The 22,637-nt window shown below is 40.2% G+C and overlaps 1 protein-coding gene across 2 annotated transcripts; it reads left to right on the top strand.

Moving 5' to 3' along the window:
* The first annotated feature begins 254 nt into the window (after positions 1-254).
* tapt1a (transmembrane anterior posterior transformation 1a) lies at positions 255-22,614 on the top strand. Of its 2 annotated transcripts, XM_029441581.1 has the most exons (15): positions 255-488; positions 2,744-2,874; positions 4,208-4,326; positions 4,848-4,880; positions 8,482-8,644; positions 9,270-9,405; positions 10,115-10,212; positions 10,481-10,550; positions 11,483-11,563; positions 13,244-13,353; positions 13,516-13,575; positions 13,669-13,737; positions 14,269-14,345; positions 15,743-15,912; positions 20,068-22,614. In XM_029441581.1, exons 1-15 carry the CDS (start codon positions 299-301, stop codon positions 20,367-20,369), a joined length of 1,809 nt encoding a protein of 602 aa, XP_029297441.1. In that variant the 5' UTR covers positions 255-298; the 3' UTR covers positions 20,370-22,614. The 2 variants fall into 2 exon arrangements, with proteins under 2 accessions (XP_029297441.1, XP_029297442.1); XM_029441582.1 differs by lacking the exon at positions 4,848-4,880.
* The last annotated feature ends 23 nt before the right edge of the window (positions 22,615-22,637 follow it).

Below are 22,637 nucleotides of genomic sequence, written 5' to 3'. Positions count from 1 at the left end.
GTTAAATGTGTAATTAAACTTTTACAATACATTTTGACATTATGATTAGTTTTACACAATATATAATCTTTCAATCGAGTCCAAAAAGTAAGCAAATGTATCCCGTTGTAAAATAAATGATGTTGTAAATTCTAGTTAAGAATTGTACAAATTACATTTGTTTTACCTCTAATTATAATTATTATAATTATGTTACCAACAGAAAGCTTTTCCTCGTGACGTTCACTGTCTTTACGTCATTTGTTTTTACCCACAATGCAGTGACGTTGCACAGGGCGACGCGGCGGCCAAAGTAAAGATGGCGGACGTGTCGGGCACAGAGCTGTCAGAGGAGAAAGAAGCAGAAAATGAGCTAAAGAAAAGACAGAAACGACCGTGGGATGATTTGCACAAGTCCGGTAAAATCGGTATAACTCCAGACCTGCCGGAAACTTTGGGATTTTACGATATCAGCGCTGCCAGGAGGGAGCAGCGCGAGCACCCCGAAGGTAACCGTTGGACAGCCGTTACTGACGTTACAGCGAATAAACGTCTTAAATGCGTTGTTTTAGTTTGCTGGCTGTTAGCATTAACGTTATTACTGTGGTGACTTCATGGATATATGAGTATCACGATGACAGACTTTGTTTTGTGTAAGTTAGAAGAGCTTCAGCAGTCATGTTGTTTTGTTTAGGATGAGTAGAGAGCTGTCAAACGCTTGTTTTTCTTCACTGCTAGCTTGTTTAACTAATAATGAACTCCCGCTAACTAACTCTACATCCGGGACAATGAAGTCATTCTTTAGAACTAGTTCTGGGTCTGGTCCCTGCAGGCTGCATACACCGCGCCTGTAACCTTAGCTGCTTAAAGTTCAGTGAGCAGTACATATTATGTAATTTAAGTTACACTATCTAACCACAGCTTTCATTACAGGGTGTCCACACATCATGCTTTACTGGTGTTGCATTCAATTATGGCACCCATCTGATTGTATGACCTGATGAATGTTAGCTATCATCAAGACAGGGTCATAAAGATAATACATGTACAATACAGAGATTAAACAAGACATTTTAATAGTATATGCCACCTGTATATATCAATTAATGGACAAAATGATTAATCAATGAATAGGGAAATGGTTTGGCAAATACTGTAGTGGCACCTCACCTGTCAATATATATAATATATATAGTTTTAATGCTCTGACGTCATTGAAACTGATGTGTCACATATTCAAATACACCAGAAACTCAGCTATTAAAATGTGTGACTATCTAAATACATGGAGGCACCATGTTTGGGAACAGCTATCATGATACAAGTGTATATAAACCCTCCATCATAACTTCTCATTGAGTCACAGATTTATGTTTAACCCGACCTGTTAACATGGATCCTCATTTGACCCGGCACATTGAGAATTTATCTAATAAAGAACAAGTAAAGGGCAAATCTGAAGTTAGGTAAACACTGCTGAATAAATATTGGACAGTATAAAGTACAAATACTAAAAACACTGTAGCTGAGATTAGATGCACACTTGCACAAAAGGGAACATTTAGAATGTAATTAAAATATATTGCAATGTTCTTGGGCCCTAGTTTATGTGTTTAAATATCTTGGTAATGTTTGTGGTGCTAATTTTAGTTTTTTGCATTAAGCCGATTAAACCCCAGCGTGTTTCAGCTCTATGTGCGACTTCAACTTTAACAGCATTGTTGAGCCAACAGTAATAGGTCAAGTGATGTTTCACGTATAATGAATTCATCTTTGTCGTCAGTTATGAAGAATAACGTGTTTGACAGGATATCACAGGTTCAATTCACGTGGAAATAATTTCAACAGTATGGGGGGCAATTAGGATAAAGTGAGAGCATTTCAATGAATCCAGCCTGTTTGCTATTTTAAAAAAAGAATCCCTCTTCACTGTATTTTTTTGTATTAAACTAGTTTATAACGAGATATATCACTTTATTTTAATTTGAAGAGTCTTTAATCTTTCTTTTAAAGATTTTCTAATAAACTAATTCAGTCACTTTTTCATTTTGAATTCTTCAAAATCATGTTTGAAATATGTAAAACGCCTCTCTTGGTGTAAACATGCCTTCTGTTACAAGGCAAATTGACATTTATTAAACAAAAATCCCTAAAGTTATCTAGTTTCAGCTTTTCAAATCTTGTATTTGCTTATTTCTGTCTCCTGTAATACTAGTAATAATAAACTGAATATGTTTGAGTTTGTTTGACAAAATAATCAATTGATTTGTCTACAGTTTGTCATATTAGGCTCTGGGAACTTATGATGGATTTTTCACTGTTTTCATAGACCAAATGATTTAAGCGATGCATAAAAAAAGAAAGAATAGTCGGTAGATGAATATAATCATTAGTTGCAGCCTCATTATGCCATAGCAAGATAACACTATGCAATCATTTTCAAAGTTCATGCCAAAGTTACATTAAACTGTCCGTTCCACTTTATTTAGTTTCATGTTAGCTCTGACAACTTACTGTATATCACAAAGAAGTTAATTTAGCATGTTCAGCCATTATAAAGAGGTATTCATGGTGCATCGAATCAAACAGTAAGCTATGAATATTGTTAAATCTCTAGTTTTCACCATTCAGAGAAGTTTCCTTCTCTTTCACTTTGCAGTGTGACACTCAAAGCGTTGGCGCTCTCATTGTGTTGATAGCGGTTGTTGTCATTGTTGCAGACAATGGCCTTGTGCTAACACTGGTGCTCTGATGTTTGTTCCAGATCCGTCGTTGACTCGCTTCATTAGCGCAGAGCTCACCAGAGGCTACTTCCTGGAACACAATGAGGCAAAGTACACCGAGCGCAGAGAGAGAGTTTACACATGCATGCGCATTCCCAAGGAGCTGGAGAAGGTACTTTAATATAAATATATTTATGATGTCAGCTGCCCTCTTTCTCTTCATTCATCTCCATCTGTCTGCCGTCATCATTTCATTTAGTTTACAGCTCACAGTCTGCACATAACTGTGTCAAACTGAGTCAGTCCTACACCTTATCATCCCCCTTTATGTTCGGCTCTAATGCGGAACGCAATCACTTGTTTTTGTCATTTATCAATTATAAAATACCAGAAGAATTGTTGGTTAAAGCTTCACAAATAAAGCTATAACCAGCTTGTTTTCTCCGTTTAATATCATTACAAATTAAACTTTATTAGCAGTTAATCAGATCAAGTTTAGACTCTGGTAAACGTTTGTATTTGTCATTATTTTAGACATAATTTAGTTAATTAAGAAAATAAATAATGAATGAGTGATGAAAATAATCATTAGTTTCATTCTCAAGTACACAGTGCATTTATACACTGCTACAATTTTGTACTAATAATTGAAGTATGTATAACATAAAATAATATTTTGCCATGTGGCTGACACCAGTTTATTTTTGTTGTTCTTCTCAAGAACCACCAGGTGGCAGAGTTGAACCATAAAATGTGGATTCATCTGATCTGTGCTGCCTCTCTCTAGGAACGTGTCACATACTGTTTACAATGATACGTGACCAAATCTACAAATACAGGTTAACATGAAGACTGACCCACTTTAAAATCGCACAGTTAGGCCATTGAGGCTGTCCTCCATGTCTTTGTCTATTGTTTCTGGAGTAGAGTAGACCCTCTCTCTGCAGAAATACAACCGAACAAGTGAGCCCAGACCAACGCAGCTCTTACTGGCTCCTTGGTTTTCCCTTTGGGGCCAGAGAGGAATGTGTGTAAACATAAAAAACCTCAGTGACTTCACTATTTACGCAGACTAACCAACTTCATGGGCACCTGACAAGTCACATACAACACACCAATGAGAAACAAACCCTCCCACCAGCTTCTACTAAACCGTACCTCAGTGCGTTCATGTTTTTCCCAGTTAGAAGTAGGAGTAAGAAGACATCAGCTGGCTTAAACTCCCTTATTTCTTTTAAAATGACAAGACAATGGCTATTTGTATGTGGGGAACTGTGAAGGTATGTGTCTGCTGCTGAGTAGTCTTTTTCTTAGTGTCACATGTGGTGGTTATTAGCGTTTGACTGGCAATGGAAAGAGTATCTTATTATCTTATTTTATTTATTGGTCTTGTCCTTTGGCACAGATAAATACTTAAAGGTGATGATGCTCATTAATAAACTTTTCTTACTGCATATAAGTGCTGAAATGTTTGACTTGGAGGTGTTTCTGTGCAACTTTTCCAGCTGATGACATTTGGCTTCTTCCTGTGTGTGGACGCCTTCCTCTACGTCTTCACCCTGCTGCCCCTCAGGGTGCTGCTGGCCGTACTCCGCCTCCTCACACTGCCATGCTGTGGCTTCAGGTCAGAGCCTAAACACACACACACTCTCCTACTAGTAAACATACCAAAGAAAACCACGTAATTATACATACATACCAGAATAAACACATAGATTTGACATAAACATGCATACGATGTCTGATATAATAACACAGCAGCACCAAAGCCTCAGGTACAAACACATCTGTACTAACATTCAGAGGTTTGGCCGGCACAGTTGGGCGCGAATACCCTGAGCAGCAAGTCGCCAGTTTCGATTCCCTGCTTCACCGGACCAATGCATTTAATTCCCTCTCTTTCCCCACATTTCCTGATTCTCTCCGCTGTCACTATCAAATAAAGGCGCAAAATGACAGAATATATTTACTCTGTATTATTGCTACTGTCACTTAAGTAAACCTGAATACTTCTTCCACCACTGACAAGCAGTGCAGTAAACACAAAGCTTTAAATGTACCCGATCTCCCCTGATGGACACTGCCTGTCCTCCTGCTCGCCTCACCCTTTGTCTGATTCTCCCCTCGCCTTCCTCCCCCCTGCAGGGCACGCACATGCCCCTACTGCAGAAGAAGCAGGTACGCTCCCTAAAGCCTGTCGAGGCTTCATGAATGTTATCACTGTCCTGAACTGGCCTCCACATCCATTCACTAGTTTCTCTTCATCGCCATTGTGTCTGTTCATGTACAGCTTGGCTGCTTGCGTCCATTCTCCAAGCCAGAGCAGCCATGTCGGTTCCTCATAAGTCTGCTTTGTTTCTCATCCAGCGAAGGTTTGCTGAGAGTGCATGCTCATTCTCATCACCGTGTTGCTTGTCAGTGATACAGCTGCACATGCTTAAACTGGAGGGCTGCTTACTGTACAGCTCATCTGGAGCAGTTTGGGGCTCAATTGTCTTTAATTCAGTTGTTGTTGAGGAAGGGAAAAACACATTCACCTTCCCCAGCTGCTCTGCAGGTTGTAGGTTTGCTTGTCTAATCAAGCTTTTGCCCTGGTGCAAAGTCTTAATGCCTCCGATAACCCTAATACAGGATGAACGGCACAAACATGGCTACTTGGAATGCAGCACATAGCTGGCTGCACTCGAACATGCATAATGTGTGTTATGGAGATGATGCTTGTAGAACAGAGAGTGACTGCTTTGTACAGGATGCACTACCTGCAGCTTTGCCTCCAGAGACTTGTGTGTCTCGCACATGTTGGCAACAACACCTTTAACACCTGAATACCAAAGCTGCTGTTTACCACCACGTGATATTCAGATGAGTGTTATGTTGTTAATCCGTTATTCCATTACACGATTGACAGAAAATTAACCAGCAACAATTTTGATGATTGATTACTTGTTTAAGTAATTTATCACGCGCACACAGGGCCTCGTGCAGGAAGCAATGTAAGAACAAATGTCCTCTTATTTTTGTCCATATACACAATTTGTTTATTTTGTTAGTACCCATTGTTTTCTAGCATTGTCTGATGCAAGGAAACACACATTTTTAATATGAGGAACATAAGCAACGCTAAAGTTATAAGAGAAATGTTTCTGCATTAATGTGATTCCCTTTCTTTCTGTTTAATATCATTGCAAATGAAATATCTTCAGGTTTTGGACTCCTGGTCGAACATTATAAGAACTGTTTAGTCCATTTCTTCCAGTTAATTAAAGAGACAATCATGAGTTGCAGCCCTCATGAAATTTATGTCTAATTGTTTAATTTGAGTATTCGTTCGTTCGTCTCTTACCTCACTCCTTTATCTTCTGCCACAGCACACTTCGTCCTAGTACACTAAACCATTATTTATGTATCTATTATAAATAGATTCAGCACTGAAATATATTTTTTTACATCAAGTGGCAACATTTTCTTTCATAAATGGTCATTATTTTTGAGGCATGCCTGTTTCAAATGAATGACTTCAGATGTGACCACTGGGTGGCGCTGCAGCTTCAGGACAAAACAAAGCAAGAGAACTCTTCAACATCATAGGGACGCCTTTCTGATATTAGATAGTGCAGTTTTATCTGAATCTTATCCTTGGTCATGTGTAAAGATATGAGAGAAAACAACAAGTGTTAATGGATTTTATATAAATACACCTCTTCAGATTCTCACTAAACCTCATTCTTTGGTTATGAAGGCAATTATCGTCTTTTATGCTTCGGACAAATGGCCCAGGTGTTCATCTCGCCCCGTTTCCTCTCAACCGCACACAATTCAGAAGACACTCTATGAAGCTCATTTACACATCTTCCCAAACTCACGCCATTTCCTCCTCTCTCTCAGCTTGGAGTCGGCTCCTAAAATAGTCCACATCTTCACACCCTCCAGCCCTGCTCTCCTCCATCTGAAACATGATCTATTTTCCTCTCATGTTTTAAAAACGTGTCACGGGGTGAGGAGGAGTAGCCCCGTTGTTGTGATGCAAGACTAATCAACAGCCGCTAAAGTTAATGAAGGTAATGATGGCTGTTAGAGTAGCTCATTGTTGTCCTGCCGTGTCTTGTGCTCTAGTGAGTTAGTCGAGTACTAGTCCGTGTGGTTTTAGTAAATAAGTGGAGAACTTGGAGGAGAGGGTTCAACTTGTGCAATATTAAAGGGTTAGTTCGTATTGTTTGAAGTGGGGTTGTATGAGGTACTTAGCCAAAGTCAGTGTGTCTACAGTAGATGACGGTCAGCATGCCCCCAGTTTGGAAAAGAGTTACTAGCACAGAAGTTGATCGATGTACTGATGTGGACGGGGGCGGCAGAAAAATGTATTTTAGCCACCTAAACAAAGGCCCACCTAAAATATCAATATCAGTTTAAGTGCACGCTATATTTAGAATATCTTCACCACTTGGCGTCAGACAGCCAGAAGTTTCTGTTCTACCGCTGCCTCCATCGCTCAGTTTGTTTGTGCGACTTTGGGGAAACCGAACTAATCAAAGTCAAACAATAACACATCGAGTTAAAATGACCGTTTTTGTCAATGGAGTCTGGTGGCTTTGAACAGAGCGGAGATGGATGTAACGGCTTTAGTTCCCTGTCGGAAAGGGCTGTCTGACGGCAGGGTGAAGCGGTGAAAATATTCTATATGATGTCTATTCTTCTTTTAAGTGGCTAAAATACGTTCTGCTCCGGACTCCGTCCACAGCGGTGCGTTGCTTAGCTTCCGTACCGGGACTCCTGTCTGGCTGTTATTGAGAGAAAACTGAAGTCTTTGTGGTTAAATAATCAGCCAACAGCAAAGCGCTGTGTCATTCTGCTGTATCATGTTTTAACAGACATATCAGAAGGTAGAAGGTTCTTTTTCTGCATGAAAACCATGTGTGTGAATATTGAATTTGTGATTTATGGTTAGTAAGAAGCTTGTGTGGGGAGTGGATGAAACGCATTCTTCTCGCTGTAGTTGGTGGTTGTGGACGTATAGTCCAGTCTCACAGTTGACATGTAAAATACGCAGGATGTCTGAGTTAAGCTCTCTCTCCGGCTCCTCGGTTATCCCTGTCATAGTAAATACTAAATAACTTGCTATGGATTTGTCAGCTCTCCTCTTAACATGCTCTCAAGCTGCCCCTGCCAACCATTGCTACTAATTATAAAGGCTGCACATGTTTTAAACACATTATTACCTGTTTTTCTTCCATTTTTATTTTGCAACACCATTTCTGTCCAAGATGCTGCACCCATGTTGGTAACAAAATTGAAATATTTCCATAAAGATAGATGCTCAAACACATATGAACCTTATTGGTGTGCTGTATTCAGTTTGTCAGATAAGCACCACAGAGATGTAATGTTTATAAGCTCAGCGGCACAAAAACATATCAAAAGGAGATAAATGTTATGAATGAGATAACGTTTCGTATAAAGGAGATACTAACTTTAATATTTAGTTTTTTGTGTTATCAGTGTTTCTAGCCTTTTCCTTTTATGTGGGATTTCTCATTTTGAACAGAAATGAAATTGAACCCTTGTTGTTGACCTTCTGTGTCCTCGCATGCAGAGTTTATTCAGAGCCGACGTAACCAGCAGTAGTTAGTGGTGTCGCAGCCATGGTCAAACTTCAGCATACGTTACATCTGAGAACAAACATGTTTATGTGTTCAAGTACGCAAGAATGTTCTTAAATGTTGTGTTTTTCTATTCATTACAGATTCTATAAGTTGATCTCTGTGTGTTTTGTGTGTGTGGTCAGTGGGTCTCGGCTGCTGCAGCCAGCGCAGGTGTGTGACGTGCTGAAGGGTCTGATCATGGTGCTGTGCTTCTCCATGATGCATTACGTTGATTACTCCATGATGTACCACCTGATCAGAGGACAGTCCGTCATCAAACTCTACATCATCTACAACATGTTGGAGGTACTTTTTATACGCTCGCATCGGAGATTTGGTGGTAAAATGGGTGGATTCAAACCTTCAAGTGCGTTCATAGGTTGTTGTTTTACGTAGTTCTGGACTCAGTCGATGAATCTGGCCACTGGTACAACTGCTTTGTCATCAAGCATTCATAACCTAAATGGACCAAATATAAACGTACAACAAACAAACTTGTTTCTGATAGTGGTAGTTCTAAGTAAGTAATAAGTGTGTGTAGTCACTCGCTTATAGTGAGCCTTATGGGTTTAGTTTAGTTATAGAAGTAGTACCCATATTTATTTTACAAAACCTGGGAATTACCGATGATGTGGCAAAAGGTAACGGTGCATTACATGTCAGACTGCACATTTGAAGAAGCTGGAATCCACTTTTATTTGTGTTTAATATGAGATTTGTTATTCTGAAGAGTAATTTAGCTTATCTTGATGTGACCTTTGATAGACAGCCAAAAGGTCATAGCATAAAATTAAAGGTGTGATCTTATCTCAAAAGAGAACAAAACTAAATCCAACTACCAACACAAACAATAAGGAGATGCATTCATGTAAGTAAGAGGAAGTAAACCATTATTAATAAGTTCTGCTCTCACCTGTCCTTCCTCTGTAAGGTGGCTGACCGCCTCTTCTCCTCTTTCGGTCAAGACATCCTGGACGCTCTCTACTGGACGGCCACAGAACCCAAAGAACGGAAAAGAGACAATATAGGAGTCATTCCTCACTTCTTAATGGCCGTCTTTTATGTCTGTATCCTTCCTGTTAAGCAGAAATATGAATGCTGTGATTGATGTTGGGCATCTCTTTCCTTTTGTGTCATGTTTGGCAGGTGACATGCAGTCGCAATCTCATGAAATGCCCATAACTCACCGTCTTTGTGAGCGACCACTGAAAAAGATAAAAGCCTTTAAGTGATGCATCACTTGAATGCAATTTGGTTTGATTTCCTTTCAAAGAGACGGATAGAATATAACTGAAAGGCAGAAATGCTCTGTATACTTAACCATCGATCAAAGATGTGTCGGGTGCTTTTGGAAAACGTGGGGGGAAAGGACGAACAGGATGGTCATCCAGACAACGAGTAACGAGGAAACATTAAAGCCTTAACAGCTAATTAGCCCTGACGAAGACCTACTGTGGTCCAAACATGTTGGCTTTTTTAACACGTTGTTACTTATTCTTACATTTCGGAGTGCCTGGTTTGCCTTCCTGCAGAAATGAATACATTCCAGTGTCCTTCAGTCGTGCATTTGATGTTTAATTGATCTTTCTATGTTAAGTATTGAACAGATCTTAGTTGATTTTAATAACTTGTGCATTCTGAGCATCTAGCTGATGCTGTTGTATAAAGTACTGAGTGACTATTAAGATGCATACATTACAATACATTTTTAATGAAGTGGTATTTCATGCCGAATGCTTTTTAAAGAATTTGTTTTCCTGAGCGGCTGTTCTTCAGTCCTCCATGCCATCCTCATCATGGTCCAAGCCTCCACGCTCAACGTCGCCTTCAACTCTCACAACAAGTCCCTGCTCACCATCATGATGTCCAACAACGTTAGTACACACACACACACACACACACACACACACACACACACACACACACACACACACACACACACAACAGTCTCTGATTGTTTAAACACAAAGTATTTGCTACATTTAACATAAATAATTTGTATCCCAGTGAAATGAAACTTGGCACGTTGGTGATGAAACATTTAAGTTGCAGCTGCAACATGATCGTTTGTTTTGTGTTTTCTGGATACTAACTGCTGCTAACTGCATTTCTTTCTTTGTTCTTCTGTTGTCTCAATCGCAGTTTGTGGAGATCAAAGGAAGCGTGTTCAAGAAATTTGAGAAGAACAACTTATTCCAAATGTCCAACAGCGGTAAGATATTCAATGTTCTATCAGAAAGAGGTACAGAACTGATCAACTGATTGCATTTTGTTATTCTTCTTTCACTTGTATGTGATGTTTGTCTCTGTAGAAGTTACACACACTTAAATACTTGTTAAAATATTCAGAGACTGAGCGTCTCCGTCTCCACAAGCCCTTCACTGCTTTACTGCTGCTGAGAACAAAACGGAAAAGGATGAAATAATATTTCCTACAAACAAGTATTCTTTATAATCTCTTGACCTGTCGACGATAAAACAGAACTCTGTTGTTCTTATGTGTTGGAGAACATCTTTTTCTCTCCCTTTGTTGTAGCGCTGCAACAATTAGTTGATTTATCAATCAATAGAAAATGAATCATCAATACTTTACTAATCAATTAAGTCATTTATCAAGCAAAAAGGATAAACAGTTGTTGGTTCCAGCTGCTCAGCTGCTATCTTTGATAGTCATACAATACAGAGATATTAAATGTTTTGTACATTTCCCTTTTGTTTCCCAGACGCAGCCTGTTTCATTTCAGTCACTCTTATTGTATTTTAATGACAGCAGAAGACAAGAAGCTTTAATCAGCTGCCGTTTCCCTCTCGCTGTTCAAGATGTCCAAGCTGAGCATGTTCCTAACTAGCATACGATGGCATGCTAAATATTTACAGCTGTCTTTACATTGTAGTAGATGAATGATACTGTGATCAGACTGAAAGCCTCGTGACGGTGACACGCTGCTGCGACGACGTGCAACAGGGATTTATTTCAGACTTTTCTCATAGCACCTTTTTTTTTTTTTTTTAGCAAAGCCCAGCACAGTATCTGACAGATCTAATTAAAAGCGTTCACACCTTCTTTAACACCACCTGCGTAAACACATACTGTAAGTACAGGATCTTAATGCTTCTTCAACATGTGTTTATTTTATCCTACAGATATAAAGGAACGGTTCACCAGCTACGTTCTCCTGCTCATTGTTTGTCTCAGGAACATGGAGCAGTTCTCATGGAACCCAGGTAATCATCTGTTTATTGAATAAAATACACACAGAGCACATCTACGATAGAGGAGCACAGCGTGCGATCTTGTCCCAATCATCCCTCGCCTTTTGGAGTAATACAGGAAGGTGCTGGAAGTTATGTTTTAGATTTAGAAAAGAGACAAACTGCAAAACAAAAGCAGGGGGTCTAGAAACGTTACTTAAGTTACTAACTGTATAGTGTTTAGGCCGGACACAATGTCCCTCAGCCCCTGAGCGTGGGTGGGCCGGGCAGCATCTCTACATCTTAGTGATACTGCACGTCTGACCATGGGGAAGTACAGTGTGCGTCTTCCTCTCCAGTGGTGCCAAACAGATCTACCAGAGGGCTGGGCTTCAGGTCCAAATAAAGAATTAGGGCTTCACGTCTGGGTACATATGAGATAGTTTGGCTTTGACGCATGGGCGCTGTGCACAACCTTAAACTGTAACAGACACTGACGGGCATAGAGGAATGTTTAATAAAGCAGTTTAATAGATGCAAACACAGCATGTTCACCATCGTTTGTCTATTACAAGAGCGGATTTCTTTTTTAAAACTCGTAGGTCTTAAGTTATATTTCCACCCTGGAGAGGGGTCAGTGCTTGTCATGGTAGAAAAAAGTCAGGAAAATATGCTGAGTATCTTTTTTTCCTGATGTTTTGTTTTTGTTTGACCCACTGCGACACCTTGGGGATCGTTCTCTCTCCCATCTTTTTTGAAAGCGTGAAGGATGAGAGCTGGGTGTGACAGCTGTTTGAAAACACTCTGCTCCTCCTGTCAGTCTCAAAGCCTCACACACATTAGGTGACAGACATTGCCTGTCAGCTGGATTCATAACACTGATGTGCTAACACTAGCATAGCTACAAGAGGTACACAAGTCCCCAGTCATTTACTAATCTTCTGTTGGTGCCATCACTTCTTTGTTTACATTACAGAGAGCACCTGCTCTCAGCTGATCACCTGCTAAACACTATTTGATGGAATGAGATCCAAATCTGTTTTGCTCAATAAGTATTTAAGAAGTTTATACAAGTTTGACAACATGTAGTAAAAATGTATTTATAATCACAGCTTGTTTGTTGTTTTGCTGCCATAAGCTTCTGGGTCATGTCCTGTATTGTGCAGACTGCATAGCATTTGCACGCTCATGCATTTAATGTGTGAGTAATTCTATTACTTAAAGCTGCACAAATCAATCAAAGGATTTCTGTGATGGTGGTAGCCTGTAGTGGCGTTGTCACCTGATACTACAGTTGCTCTTAGCTCTATGAAGCATTTCAGTGTCTTTCAGCTCATTGTTTTGGTTTTGTTTCAGTCTCAGATATTTCCCTCAGTGGTTAGTGGGAGAAAACAGCTAAAAGGAGAGTGAATATGTGTTGCATTTGTCAGGTGAACAGAAACATGAATGCTAGTGTTGCTCTGTGTGCTGAAACTGAAGTGTATCTATTGATACAGTTTCAAATATTGTACAAGTCTTGTGACTCTTCTTTCTCTAATTTGCTAATATTAGCACAATTTGAATATTGTAACTTAAGTGTCATATTGAATCTGGTAGTGATCTGGCTGTACCTGGACCCTGGTGTGTGGTGGGCAGAATGTAGACACCATCAAGGGAAGCATTGCTGAGCATGTGCACTCGCTCATACATTCAACACAAAGTTTCTCCCCTCAGACCACCTGTGGGTGTTGTTCCCTGACGTCTTCATGGTCGTCACCTCTGAAGTTGCAGTGGACATCATTAAACATGCTTTCATTACCAAATTCAACGACATCACTGCAGATGTAAGGACCAATCCTGATGTTCATTTTTTCTTAATTAGTGTCATTCACCAGCTAACGTCTTGTCACACACAGCCTGTGAATCATATAATAATGTATGTGGTCTGTTTCCTAACTAGAACTTGTTTGCTGCCATTCTCCATTCTTGTTCTCGTCTCTTCCCAGGTGTACAGTGAATACAGAGCCAGTTTGGCCTTCGATCTCGTCAGCAGTCGACAGAAGAATGTAAGCAGCTGTCTCATTATACTTACATAAACAGCGTTGAGTCTACGCAGCTAATCAATGCTGTTTTGTGTGTGCTTGTCCGTCACTGTGTAGGCTTGTACAGACTACAGTGACTCAGTGGCCCGGAGGATGGGCTTCATCCCTCTGCCGCTGGCTGTTCTGGTAAGAGAGGCTGCACTCTGCACCGAATTTAGGCTATATCCACACCAATGGGTTTTTTGTTTTAAAATACATAACCTTTGCTATATTTACAGCGAGCGGCCACACTACTCTCGAACCCTTCAAACGAAGACCTTTCTCATCAGTCACAACCTTCCCTGATTCGTCACGCCCCAATCACATGACCCTTTTCAAACCTCAGCGTTGACTCTGTGGTTAATTCAACATGGTTAATGATTTACAGGCATTCACTTTGTTGTCAATGTTAGCTGCTGTTGTGCAGTTAAATTCTGCATTTCGTGATGCGACTGTCTACATGCGCAGCAGGAAAGAGATTTGCGACAATTCACGTGTCCAGCAGCGATCGGGTTACCTGCTTCCTGTGCACCCCGGCACACGCATCCCCGGTGTACGTGGTCATGTGACAACACACTCATATTAGTGTGGATGTAGCCTCACACAGCTGCCACCATTTAATAATTTCTTTTTATTTCCCCAGAATGTCCATTTATTCTGCTTTGTAATGTTTGACAGCTGATCCGAGTGGTAATGAGTTCGGTGAAGGTGCAGGGAGCTCTTTCATACACGTGTGTCTTCCTCTGTTATCTCGGGTAAGTCTATTAAAGTTATACTGTTGAATTAAACATTACTAATGTTATTGCATGATATTATTGTGGCTTGCCCAGCTTCTGACATTGAGGGAGCTTATAAGCGCTACATATATTGCTGTACTCTGAACATGGCATTTTCATTTCACATATGCTGCTTATATTTTAATCTGACTGTGAAAATGTAGCTCAAGAGAAGATTTAAAGGCTGGAAATGATTTTGGTTGTTCGTGCACATTAATCTGGTGATAAGATATGTTTTTATTCTTATTGAAGTTTAGGCTTAAACCATTGAAATTGAGGTCAAAGTCGATATTTCAAAATTTCCATCTCAACACTGTCAGTGGATATTTAGACATTTACATATTTTCTTTAACTATAGCGTGTTAAATATGCACAGAGACTCGTGCGCTGTATACAGACATGATTGCAGAGTCACGCTAACACATGCAGGCAGTGTAATAAACACACACAGTTACATAAGTATTAACACTGCCCTCATGTTCTCCCTGTGCTGAGCTGCTGATTGCCTCGCGCTCTCTCATTTGCCAGATCCCATTGGGCTCGTACCATTGAAGAGTTTCCCTCAGGGTGAAGAATACAATGTTGTCATCTCTAGTGCCATCTCTGGCTTTCCCCACCCCCTGATTTAAAAATAACTCTGGCTCGAACAGACCGCTGTGCCTTGGCAAAGACTCAGCCGCGCTGACACACGCTCTCAGTCCGAAACACCCTGTCACAGCGAGCAGTGGTCCACAGACCCAAATGTGTCTGTCTCCCTCATATCCCAGTGTCAGAGGTTGAGTCTCATAGCGAAGCCCAGAAACACAGAAGGGTGGTACACATCAACATCCTGGTGTCAGTAGTGGGATGTGAGCAGTGGCGATCCAAACCAGATGGTAGAAGAGATTCATTATAACTGAAGCCCGCCTCAAAACTGCGCTGAATAACTCGGATACATCCCATCACGTAATAACTGGAAGGAATCGGCTGTTCAGTTATGACTAACATCATAGTCCTCATTATTTTCTGTATATTTTCATTGAAATGGACCAAAATCTGCAGCTCATCTTCCTGAATCCATCGACCAAAATGGCCAAAAAGTTCAAATTGCTAAAATAATTGTTTAAGAGATTTAAGAAACATATTCTGAGATTATTTTTATTAAAATGTTAAAGCTGCCATGAACAACTCGACATAAATAAGTGAACATCAAAGCTGGGAATTTGTCATGCTTTTTGTATTCATCTAGTAAAGTTATTTTCAACTGTAGAAAACTCTTAAAGCTCCAAAGTAGTTTGTGAATAACAATTCTTTGCATTTCTTCAAAGAGTTTGATTTTCTAAATTCTTCTTCCTGTCAGAGATGAATTTCTAATCAGCAGTCTTCTCACTCTTTAGGCTGGTTACATTTAAAGTGTTGAACAGTATCGTGCTGCTGGGGAAGTCATGCGTTTACGTCAAGAGGGCCAACATGGAGGACAAACTGTTCGAGAAGCCCTCCACCGCTCCATCCTCCTCTGGGAAAACCCCCAGCAGAGCTGAGCCGGCCAGCTGTCCCACAGCTTCAGGTAAAGCACAAACAACTTGTGTTTATTACAACTGATCATCTTGTAAACGTCAACACATGCATTACCTTCAAATTAAAGGAGCTATTAATATTTTTTATAATAACAATGCATCGAATGACTACGTGAGAGCTCATAGTGGTGAAGCTACAGTTCCTCTTTAGCTTTATAGTTTCAGCTCATTGTCTTGCTGTACGGCTGCAACTTTGGTTCACTCTCACCGCTCTCAATTTCAGCCGCAGCAGGAACTAAAACAGAGAAATAGCTGTAAAAACCAGCTGCACACCAACTGCTCAGCACTAAAGAGCAGACAGACACACTTGGTGACTAGCTGGTGAACATAGTGGAGCATTTAGCAGCTATCGAGCCGGATATTTCCCTCAGGAAAGACCAAAGACGGAGAACATTCATCAGGTGGACAGAAACACGACATGCTGCCTTGTAACTGCTGGATGTGTAAATATGCAACTGTTTGCCATCTCAACCTGAAAAGGTGACACGTTAATGTTTACAAACCAAAAAACAAGTTACCGAAGGTTTAAGTGAACATGCAAATGTAAAGTGTGTCAACATATTTAAAATGTGTTTATTGGAAAAGAGGAGCCCAGGTTGACCCAGTTAAAGAGGGAGAGTGTTCCCAATCACTTTACATAATTATTCAAACATCTCCGCTGGATAACGCTGCGTCCCTCTCACTAATTACACCGAGTGGAACCAGAATAAGTCCTGAAATACTTCAGTTGCTGTATATAAATACATTTGTTTTTGTCGTAGTATCTATTAAATCCTTCTTTGTTCTAGTAAGTTTAATATTTAATATATTACTTTTCACACTTTGCGTGTAGCTGCGTTTTATAATATAATAAACTAAATAGTTGCCTGATTAAATAAATCCCTTTTACAGGTCTAGCTGTTAACACAAGACCTCAAAGCATCTATTTAAAATAAATAAGTGCGGGCACATTAGACAGAGATGTGAGTGTGCACTCGTATCTTCAGAGTTCAGCTGACGTCATTATGCAGTGTAAACACCACATGCATAGAAAGGTTTGTGCAGCTGCTGTGCAAGCAGTGACAGAGACTATATCAAATGTATTTACTTTCAATTACACAAAAGCTTTTAATCACAGAACATCGGCTTAAAAATATTTTGCAGATTTGGGAGGCTGCATCCTATTTTGGAGATGTTGAAAGTGTCGAGACCTGAGAGCCTCCTGGTGGTTCTCAGGAATAGATATCTAGTAAATGAGACGTCCTGGGAATGAATCTTTCTTATGAATAATCAGCACGATGCTCTTTGCCTCCCACTCGATCCCCGCTAATTCCTGTCTCTCTGCACTTTGACATACTGTAACTAATAAAACGATAATGTCTTACAATGATCTTTAAAAACAAACGCACAGAGAACACAAACCACTGTTTATCTCTAAAAGGGTGGAAAATAGTCACTGACTTGCTGTTTCAATGTGTTTGTATGTTGAATGCACATTTTACCAAATCCAGACAGATGGTTCCAGGTTCTCAACTGTGTGTCCATGTTTTCTCCATCTTATGATGATATACTAATTATATATTCGGGGTTTTGGACTGTTGGTCAAGGGCTTTCTTCTTAACCAATTTCTGGCATTTTATATACCAAAAGATTAATCAAGAAAACATTTAGGTGTAGTTTAGACCATTAATAGACTTTAGAAGCAGCGATGTCCAAGAAATCTTCTTCTACGACCGACATCAACAACTAAACAAACCATCATTCTAACACTCGGACAAAAGATTCTCCATATTCACATTCATGTAAAGATCTTGACAAACTGTTAAACCAGCCCTGTACCTCACGCACACACGCACACACGATCAGACACACACATTTGGAGGTGGCAGTATCTTCCTGTCATCCACAGCCAAATCCCTGCAGATCTTTTCTCCCGTGTGCCACAGACCCGCCTGCTGCTCGGAGCCAGGAGCTTTAAAATGACAAAGATCCTGATGGAGCATCATGTCACATCAAACATCAAAGCTCCTACTGGCGTTTGTGTTGCAAACCAATCTGGTTTCTGTGAAAGCAGCTGCTACAAGGCTTAAGGCGGCATGCTCCAACACATAGAGTATAATAATAACTACTTTGAGGTTGTGGGAAATTAATGCATCTCTCCTTCTGCTTTAAACACATTTAGCTGCTGGGATCTGAACCGGCTACCTCACAGCACTTGCTTACTTGTGTAACATTAAGCTACTTTGGTGTGTGCCTGTAGCTTTACCTGCTGCTCTCGTGGATTCACTGCACAATAATGTTCTTCTGCATGTCTTCGTCTTTACAATGGTCTGGATTCACATAACATAAGATGTGCCATCTGTCTATACTGCATGTTTTTGTCCAGAGGGCAGTCATGGGTAATGAGCGGTTTCACATCAGCCATTTCAAGCCTCATATGGTAGTTAACATTTATTAAAGCTCACATATATTCCAGAGAAGAAGAACTCTGCGTTTCTGCAGTATGTGACGAGAAAATGAAATGTCTTCTAAATCTTGTGCACCCTCAAGGACTTTAATTACACATGTAAATGATAAAACCCAGACAGAAATGGTGTAATTAAAAGAAAAACAACCAACTAAATGACAACCAGAACTTCTGCTGACAACCCTGCATTAATTAATTTTTGTTTGGCCACCTGAAGGAAGCTGAAAACACAACATTGGCACCTTATCAAATTAATATGGTGAACAGCTGGGTCATATTTCTAGCAGTTTACATCCGTTTAGCGTTTAGATCCCGTCTAACTCCTGAGAGGCGTCACGATTTTTCTTGACGTGTTTTGTGATGTTTACGTGGTGAAGCAAGAGGAGGGAAGTTGTTAGTGTTGCCTTGTGCAATAGTGAAGTTGCTTCTTGTTACTTTACTAATTAGTTGTGAAAAACAGCACGTTATAATTGGCCGGCGTCCAACATGTAGTCTGCAATGTCTCTCGACCAAGTCACATAAAAACAACCATGTTGTGTTGTCTTATTCTAGCGTTAGGAAATGAATCAAAGTTAAACGTGAATAATGAGGAAAGCGAGAGCACTTGTTTGTTTACTATCAACAGGCATGATTTATTATAATTTCCTCACCTCTGGTTTATTCAGGGAGAACCAAAGTAATTTAACACCAAAACATCACAGTCTAATATTCAGTCGTCTGTTTTCATGGCCTCGATCATATTTGAAGTTCTTTCTAATGTCTTACTCAAACACGTCTATATACTCAGTAGGTTGCAGTTTCTCTACTGTAAAGCGTCGGTTCAGCTCTGTCTACAGTAAGATTTGAGTTTGTTGTAGCCAGATAGCCCGTGGCTGGGCTGGTCGTCTCTGTGGACGTCCTTGTTAATATACAATGCTGCTTCGCTCCATTCTCTCTAATATGATGAATTATTCTGTTTGGTTGATTTTTCTTACGCAATCCACTCTGTGTGCTCAAAGTTAAAAAGGCTTTGCAGTGTTTTCTCTTAACATAATGCAGAAGAACCAACTGTGCTTCTCCGTGCTCCAAGTCAGCTTTCTTTTCTGGCTACGCTTCATTATTCTCACTGTGTGCTTTGAAACTGAGCAGTCAGGTGGGTGCATGTCGCCAGGTGGAATCAGTCCAGCCTGAACACCTTCGCGTCTACAGCTCATCCCCTCCGTACTGTATCTTCTTCCTCTTCTCTCCGTCTTCCTCAAGCTTCATGTATAGTTTCTGCGTAGACGCAGTAACGACCTGCGTCCATTTTTGGACTTTGACCCGCTTTAATACCTCATTGTTGAAGTTTCATGTTCTATATATTGGTTTTCGCCACTTCAAGTTCTAACCATCGATACACTTCAACTCCATTTACATATTACAATGTGCATTGACTGTAAGATTGCAGTAACACTAAGTCACACTATAGTATGTCATAAAAGAAGAAGTCATAGTCCAAAATGTCTTAGAAATGTGTAGTGTTGGTCTATGACTTTTTCTTTGACATGTCATAAAGCCCTAGTATGTCATATGTAATGAAATGTCATAACAAGTTATAACAAAGTATACCTGTGCTGAGACGAGTCCTGAAGTTGCTGGAGTCCATTAGTGAAGAAAATTCACTCTTCGTGTTCCATTTCTTTTGTCCATAAATGTAATTTTTTCCCACTATTCTTTACAGGTGAATCCAAAACGGAGCAGGACCCCGTCACACTCTGCAGCCCACCACCATCTTCCTCCTCCTCCGTGACCTCCCAGCCGACTCCCAGGACTGACTTGTTTCCTCCCACGCCGTCTGATCCCTCTCCTGCTTCTCCAGCTAGCCGTCCCCCAACTCCAACACCCGAACCCGAACCACCTGCACCTTCACTCCCCAAAGAGGAGAGCGAGGCACAAGGAGCATCTGAACTGAAGCACAGGACTCCCAAAAAAGACCTTCTAGAGATCGACCGCTTCACAATCTGTGGTAACCGCATCGACTGACAGCTGATGCAGCGATTAACCACTCAGGAAAGACGGAGAGCAGACGGGCCCGTCAGCCCGGCTCTCCTGGCCAACAGCAGCAGAAAGCTGATTATTTATTTAAGTCAGTGGCAATACAGTAAGTTATTGTGAACAAAGACGAGCCTGCAGTTGTTGAAGCCCGAAGTCGAGAAGTTTGACAAAGAAAACTTCGGCAGAGAGAATGTGACTGGCAGCTCAGTCGTCAGGATTAACTGTGTGAGTGTGAGGATGGTTCCGTGTTTGGAGTGAGTGAGTGTGTGTGAGATGTGTGTGTGTGTGTGTGTGAGATGTGTGTGTGTGTGTGAGAGCACACTTCCAGTCTGAGCAGCACTGGGACCAGAAAAGAGAGAAACTTCTCAGTTTGCTCAGCAGCCAGAAAACAAACTTTGACATTAAAAGGTAACACCTGAATCATTCTTCACTGCTTCAACAAGTGTCTCTTTTGTCACCTGATTAAAAAGGTATTAGAGTTTTTGTAAAATATCGGGTGTCATTCAACAAACAACACAATTTGTTAAGTGGAAATAGGTTCCTTCACTAATGGATTTGGAGCCAGTGGTTCCTGCACAAGGTGTCAACATAAATGCGGCGGGTCACAGGGTGATTAACAAACTAAAAAACATCGATTCTTCACAAAATTATGTTTATTCAGACGTTTCTCATGAATTACTGCAAAGTTCACCTATTTGGGACTCTAAAACTAAAAATAATTTAGTTATTTTATGAAACTGGTCACTAACTGGTGACGAGGGGTCGCAAGACAAACGGGTTGGGAAACGCATCTCTAGGCAGTCACACATTATATATAAATATATATCCATGATGCTCGCTCCATTAACTGCTCACATTAAAAGCCTCTACCGTCGTCCCGCTAACATATCGAGCATTTTGAAGTGAATCAACGTTTTACTGTCCAACATGTTTTGATGGAGTTATAAACGGGAATAAGAACGGTGACTTTTAATTGGAGCTTTAAGAAGCCTTTCGTTTACACGGCCTACAGATAAAGTCATCTGCAGCACAAACGGCGCCTTCAGCATCTAAAAGACCTTCATTAAAGGAAGCAGTCAGCGCGACATTAACAGAATGCTGCTGGTCAAATGAAAGAGTGCCGACACTAAATCTGCAGCTTCTCCCAGCCAGACGTGTTCCGGAGGTCCATTTCATAATACGAACAAAGAAAACGTGTAGTTGTGTAATAAAACGGTATCTAATTTTCTTTTAGTCTAAAGAATGTTTGCACTGATGGACCGTATTGTCTTAAATACGACGGGTCATGTTTCTTATTTGACTCAAGTAAAGTTCTAATGTTTACATCTCAGAAAATGGAAGCAATATTTCCAAAACTAAATGCCTTTTTTGCATGTGTGTTTTACATTTTGTTGACTGTAAAATTTGTTTCTTTACTTTTATTGCAATAAAAAAATCTATAAATAGAACATGCAATAGACCAGTTACATCATCCAGCTTTCATTTGTGCAAAATATATTATTCTTAACATTACACAAGTTTTACAACTCAACACATAACGTTTCAGCAGCAGCCAAATATTTCATGACTTGTTATCCGATCCAAATATAGAATAATAGCGCGTTATATTTGGTGCTGTGCCGTCTTTAAAGGTTACACTTTGCAGAGTTATTCTACATCATAACTTTTGTGCAGTAGTTTTAGCAGAATTATACAGACAAATACGTTACTTGTACAAGATATAATTACTGGGCTTCAAATTAAACTAAATGCTGGTGAATTTTAAAATAATCCGAGTTAATGAGTCTAGTTTGTTATCCTGTTAATTAAACAATAACATATGACACTAATAGATTTCAAGTTGCTTTGGAAGAAGCTGTCATGGTGTAAAGTGCAGAGATATATAATGTAAACACATTTACAGTTTGATTCTGTTATAATGTTCATTATTACCATTGTAATAAGGAAGATTGTTGTATTTGTGCAGCTGCCAGTTGTGATATGAGAATATTTTATGAGCATGAAATCTGACTCAGTCCTTCATGTGGTTTTTGTGAAATGTCGTCTCCACTGGCCTGAGCTCAGTCTCATTGTGGACCCGACCGGACCCAGCTGGGCTCAACAGAGCTAAAGGAGACGAGGCGAAAGTGCGACACTGCCTGCTTTGTTTCTTCAGTTTGCTTCCTTATTTAATTCCTACCTCGATATTGTATAAAAATGCCCCCTTTTGGATTAATAAAAGTTGGTTTCTTAAGAGTGCGGTTTTAATTGAAGTCA

This window comes from Cottoperca gobio, chromosome 10 (genome assembly GCF_900634415.1).
Source record: "Cottoperca gobio chromosome 10, fCotGob3.1, whole genome shotgun sequence".
Taxonomy (NCBI): Eukaryota; Metazoa; Chordata; class Actinopteri; order Perciformes; family Bovichtidae; genus Cottoperca; species Cottoperca gobio.
The sequence above is the reverse complement of the archived record's forward strand: the minus strand, read 5'-3'. Positions and strand labels throughout refer to the sequence as shown.

What these genes read in the sequence shown, in the direction of transcription:
- tapt1a (XM_029441581.1), top strand. Translation starts at nt 299, where the DNA reads ATGGCGGACGTGTCGGGCACAGAGCTGTCAGAGGAGAAAGAAGCAGAA. An exon ending in CCCTACTGCAGAAGAAGCAG is followed by an intron (nt 4,881 to 8,481) that starts GTACGCTCCCTA and finishes GTGTGTGGTCAG; the next exon opens with TGGGTCTCGGCTGCTGCAGC. An exon ending in GTCTTCCTCTGTTATCTCGG is followed by an intron (nt 14,346 to 15,742) that starts GTAAGTCTATTA and finishes CTCACTCTTTAG; the next exon opens with GCTGGTTACATTTAAAGTGT.